At 41.2% G+C, this 6,000-nt stretch overlaps 1 protein-coding gene across 4 annotated transcripts in view; it reads right to left on the minus strand.

Annotated features, from left to right (window-relative positions):
- Window positions 1-743, minus strand: part of LOC308305874 (scavenger receptor cysteine-rich type 1 protein M130-like) — a 40,780-nt gene extending 40,037 nt beyond the window's left edge. For all 4 annotated transcript variants that reach the window (XM_080750768.1, XM_080750769.1, XM_080750766.1 and 1 more), the window contains exon 1: window positions 612-743. In XM_080750768.1, the coding sequence (XP_080606894.1) occupies window positions 612-690 (79 nt within the window). In that variant the 5' untranslated portion in view covers window positions 691-743. The remainder of the gene's footprint in view (window positions 1-611) is intronic.
- Between the last annotated feature and the right edge of the window lie 5,257 nt (window positions 744-6,000).

Here is a 6,000-nt window from a genome sequence, read left to right on the forward strand (position 1 = left end):
AGGTTATGGTTAGGTATATAATAATAATATAATAATAATAATAAACTATATTTGTATAACGCTTTTTAAGAACAGAGTCACAAAGTGCTTGACAGAAGAATCGGCAAAACAAAGAAGAATCAGCTAAGCAAAAGCATTACAACACATCACAGAGTCAAATTAATAGATGAAACAACAATAATAGCATACATTGCCCTCTATGTGTAGGAATACATAGGGTGGTATCAAGCACCGAAAATAGAAAATAGCCAACCTCAACCTCGGCTATTTTCGGTCAGCTTGGAGGTTTCGATATTTTCACCAAAAGGCCCTTTTAGAAATGTCAGGGCAAACTTTCTCTTTTCTTTTTTTTTTTTGGTCTCGATCTGAAAGGTTTGGGAACCACTGCTGTGCATAGCAGTAGCAGCCTTGAATGGTAAAAAAACTAAACAAAAGGGGTTATCATCCTAAATGGGATAAGATAAACCATGAGCAGAATGCAGTGTCTGTCCCAAACTGAGTGCGCAGATCATTCCTGGTCACCACACAGGGATTACATCACTCTAAAACATGTCATCATGGTAAGATCACCCGGTCATGGTATCAGGAGCTGGTGGATCAGATCTACTTACATGGATGTGGCTCCATGGAGTCCATGGTTAGAGAGAGAAGCAGCAGAGAGGCCACACTCAGCCACAGAACCGTCTTCATCCTGCTGTCTGCTCCTGTGTCTGCTGAATACCTCCACAAATATACCTTCACTCTCCCACTGTACTTATACTGTACTCTGACACTGTGTACTGAGACACTCCCTCCATAGTATAGCATGGCCAAACGCACACACGCACGTACAGGCACACGCACACACATTCAGTGTTGCCCAGAACCTGTTGACTTTTGATAAGAACTCAATATAAAAAAGTTATTTGAGTTCAGAGGACATTTTCTGTATCCCCTTTCTGTAACCAGGGCTGCCAACCCTCCCGAATTAGTCAGGTCCACTATGTATTTTGTTGGATTGTTTTGGGGATTAGTAAAACTATACATTTTTGGAATCTTCAGAGCATGGGGAATCCAAAAATCTTTGTTTGCATTTGCACAGACACATGCAAAGCCGCCATTTTGGACGTTCAAAATGGCCGGCATAAAATACATAATTTGTGCTATCTTGGCTTCTAGACAACCTAGAAACCTAATTAAACATGCAAATCCTATGTTTTTTGGGTCAAGGAATCGACTGAGTAAATGATGGATGTAAAATGTTCCCGACCCCCAGCCCCTCTCTGGGGGTTATCTATTTTGGGACCTCCCAGAACAGTACGCCAGCTAGTTAATGTCTGATTTTCATAATATTAGAGTTGTGTAGGTTTTAAAACATCCTGAGTTCATTCATTAGACTTTTCAAGCAGCCAGAATAACCATTCTGACTTTTGGCTGGGGTCTTTTCTCACCTGGGACCCCCTAGACAGACCCCTGAGCCTATCTCAGTAATCGCTCTGCTCCTGCTCCAGAAGAATGTTAAATTAGATCATAATTGAAGCATAAAAGTTGGGCTCTGAAAATAAAAATGAGTAGGCAAAATACCAGGGGTCTTCCTCAGGGGTCCGGGACCCCTGGGGGGTCCTCAGAGTTACTTCAGGGGGCCCACCAAATCTTGATGGGAAAGAATTTTCTTTTTTACATTTGAAACTTTGTTTTTATGTATCCTGGGTTTATGTATTGTACTTCGATGATTTATTAGTATTCTCAGTATTATTTACACAATTTTTGTGTTATGGTTGACAGGTGTTACTTCAGGGATTAAGGTATTGCAACTTCTCACTTTGGGTGTGCAGACTAACGTGTCCATTTATTGCACTGTACTCACACTGACAACACACACACACACACACACACACACACACACACACACACACACACACACACACACACACACACACACACACACACACACACCTCTTTGTTAATCGTCACCCCAAAACCCTATCCTCTTAAAGAGCTCATGGTCAATTATGCCCAAAGAGATTCACTACAATACTGTACATGTCCTCCCTAATTGTGTTGACAGTCTCCACCATAGCATTTGCAGGGAGGAGTGCAACCTGCTTTGCAGCCAAATTTGATGGGCTCAAGTACTGCCTTTGGAGCAGGGAGGGCAAGACACCTGACTGGAACATTCCCTCCACTCTCTAAATGCCATCTATTTTCTTTGATTGATCGAAGCTTGGGGCAATTTGTCAGGTAGGACAAAGTAGGCATCATAATACGACACCTTCATCAAGGGACATGATTTTGTGGAAGTGCACACACATGAATAGGCTGATACCCTGATTCCTCATCAAGTCCTTGCCTCTGCGGCTTATGGTACTTTGCAAGACATGTGTTTGGTCACCCGACAACGATGTCCTCCACCGATGAAAATAGATATATTCAAGCAAGTTCAAGTTATTGGATGTCACAAATGTCAAGGGTTCCTTGGCCTATAGAATTTGTCTGGTGCTGGCTGGGGAAGAGCATGTGTTGGAATCTCCAAAAAGACATGGGTCAATGCCTACTTGAAGCCTGATGATGATGACAAATTCATTAACCACTTCAAGGATCTTGGCAAGGGTTCCATTCCTCCTGAGCTTATTATTGGTGAGCTTCCATCAACATTGCAGTCATTGGAGCATTTTGGATGCTATGTTTACAGTTCAAAAGGTCCAACAACCCTGCGATTACTCAGATGGGAACTATTTCTGTCAAATAACTTTGAGGGTGAGATTCTACCTCCAACTCGTGCTGCACTGCTACCACATATCCTCCGTGCCAACTACGTCACAATGCGGGATAAATCATACCTGACAAATTGCCCTGAGCTTCCACCGATCGAAGAAAATAGATGGAATTCAGAGAGTGGAGGATATGTTCCAGTCAGGTGTCTTGCCCTCCCTGCTCCAAAGGCAGTACTTGAGCTCATCAAATATGGTTGCAAAGCAGGTTGCAAGGGACGGTGCAGCTGCTCAAATAACCTGCCTTTCACTCCATGGTGGAGACTGTGTCAACACTATTAGGTTGGACATTGAAGATAACAATGATGAAGACAATAGATCCTGCATGTCTGAAATGACTGCATTGTAGTTAATCTTTTTGGGCATAATTGACCATGGGCTCTTTAAGAGGATAGGTTGAGGGTTCTGGGGTGACAATAACGAAGAGGTGTGTGTGTGTGTGTGTGTGTGTGTGTGTGTGTGTGTGTGTGTGTGTGTGTGTGTGTGTGTGTGTGTGTGTGTGTGCGCGCGTCTCTCCCCTCTGTCTCTGTCGCGCTTATCAGCAATATGCTTCATGACTGTGCTTCGCTGAAAGAACACATTCTAATCGGGTTAGGTGTATATGTATTATGTTGTCATTGTGAGTGCAGTGCAATACATGGACACGTTGTTCTGCACTCTCAAAGTGAGAAGTTGCAATACCTTCATTATGTCAAATTCTGGGTCTGGCCCTTGCCCTTCCCCTGTTCTATCACACTTTGCTCGCGCCCTCCCCTCCTGTGAACCTGATTGTCAATCTGAAATCCTCCCGGCTTCACAGCGGTGAGCTTTTGCCGGATGACTACCTAGTTGTCCATAAAAGGGATTTGGTTCCCCTGGCATCACAGGGATCTCCATATATGGACATCACAGTGATGTCAGAGCGGTATGTCAGAGTGTGAGAGTCAATCAACAAAAAAGTGTTACCCGTCCAGACAGAGAGACAGATACGGTCAAGATGTGACGGTTCTGATAGTAAACTGCGACATATGGTTGCAAACTGCGACCTATGGTCGCAATAAACCCAGGATACTTAAAAACATTCAAAGTTTCAGTTTCAAATGTGGAAAAAAAAAGATCCCATTAAGATTTGGCAGGCCCCCTGTAGTAACTCTGAGGACCCAGCAGGGAGCAGTAGCAGAGCGATTACTGAGATAGGCTCAGAGGTCTCTCTAGGGGGTCCCAGGTGAGGAAAGACCCCAACCAAAAGTCAGAAAGGTTATTCTGGCTGCTTTAAAAGTCTAATAAATGAACTCGGGATGTTTTAAAACCTACAAAACAACTCTAATATTATGAAAATCGGACATTAACTGGCTGGCGTACTGTTCTGGGAGGTCCCAAAATAGATAACCCCCAGAATGAGGTGGGGGTCCAGAACATTTTACATCCATCATTCATTCATTCGATTCCTTGAGAGACAACCTTTGCAGGTGTCTGTGCAAATGCAAACAAAGATTTTTGGATTCCCCATGCTCTGAAGATTCCAAAAATGTATAGTTTTACAAATCCCCAAAAAATTCCAACGAATAAACCTTTATTAACATAGTGAACCTGACTAAATCCGTCAGGAGTCTCCTACCTCATCTCTTGTGGTGTTCTTGAATTGTAATTTCTCCTGGTTCATTTAGACACTTCAGCTCAGAATTAAAGGAGCTGTTCACCCCCAAAATGAAACATTTTCTATTGATTGTGCATGCCATGGAGAGTTATGTGTTTGTATTTGTCGCATTCCTAAGACAAAAATGTAATTATAGTAAATGTAATGCATGGCTGTGATGGGGACCCAAATGCCTGGCATTGGGTGGGGAAACCGTCAGGGTAAATTTACAATAATCATTTTAGGAATGCGACAAAAAACTAAAAAAATATTATTGAACTCAAGTCTCCATGGCGTGAGTACCGTAAATTCTCTAATAATGTCCTGTATTCAGTACAAAACTGACCTTCTTTTATTTCCGATTTTGTCATTGAAAAGGCAGTTAAAAGCCGGAGTTCCAATATTAGCCTCTAGGGGGCGATATTCACTATGATAGCGCTTCTGACTCCTGACCCGCTAGTGACCCCAAAGTACTTCTGCTTGCGCTGCATGCATGACAACAACACACTCGCAGAGAATAGACGTTTAGCTTGGAGATGTAGCCACAATGTTCAGAGTGGATTAGGGGTCCGCGGAGACCCTACGGACCCCCGGATTTTATACGTGACAAACAACCCTGTGAGTGATTGAGGCAATAGGACGTTATTATTTCTGTATTTGGAGATATTTCTGTATTATTTCCTCCTCCCATCTCCCTCTCCCTTCTGTATTGACGTTATGCTTTGCAATTGCACAGTTGTGACTTGTAGTCATTAGAAAGTGTTCTGAGGCCAGCATTAAGATATATCTGCTTAATTTGCACTGTTCATTTGTTTTCATGTAAGCCCAAGCTGCAATAATGTTATTGTGGGAAATACCAATACATCTTTTTGTTATTTCTTTTAAGTTAAAATGACCAGTTTCCACCTGTAACTTCACTGTTCATTTCATACAATACTTGGTTTGAATAAATGAACCAAGTACATTTATTGGGTTCAAACTGACACAAAACGTTGATTTATTCATTCTGATATTTTTGAAAAATAGGAATATACCGGTAGGCCTTCTCTCTTATACACGCCTGCTTTCAATAAAAGCCTGGTGCCCGCTACTGTTGAGACAAATAAAAGCCTGGCTTTCTATAAGAGAATTTACGGTAATAAATAGAAAAAAAAAACATTTTGGGGGTGAACTACTCCTTAAAAATATTTAAAAAAAATACAACTTTGAACAGGTGGATGGGCTATTTTCAAATAGGAAATGATTTAGTCTAGACCAAATATTTAATCTTTAAATACTTACTGAGTATTATCAGGTTATTATCATGAACACAGATTCAGTACTGTATATTTCCACAGGTCAGTAGAATTGTTAAATAATAAACGAGAACAATAATATTGTAAATTAAAGTTTTATTAAATGTTTCTACTGCTCAGTTTACAAGGTCATAAAGCTGGCTTACAATACAGTACGTTATGAATTAATCAATACAGTAAGTTATGACACAATCATTAACAGCCAAGGTGTTTAGTCACATGTATTTACAGTAACAGTAGAGCTGTGGCATCATTACACACAGTGATATGATTGGATTAAACCTCTAACAGTGTAACAATTTATTTCCCTCTTCACCAAATCTCCTTAATGTAAATAGCC

The sequence above is a fragment of the Nannobrachium achirus genome (genome assembly GCF_963921795.1).
Source record: "Nannobrachium achirus genome assembly, chromosome: 2".
NCBI lineage: Eukaryota > Metazoa > Chordata > Actinopteri > Myctophiformes > Myctophidae > Nannobrachium > Nannobrachium achirus.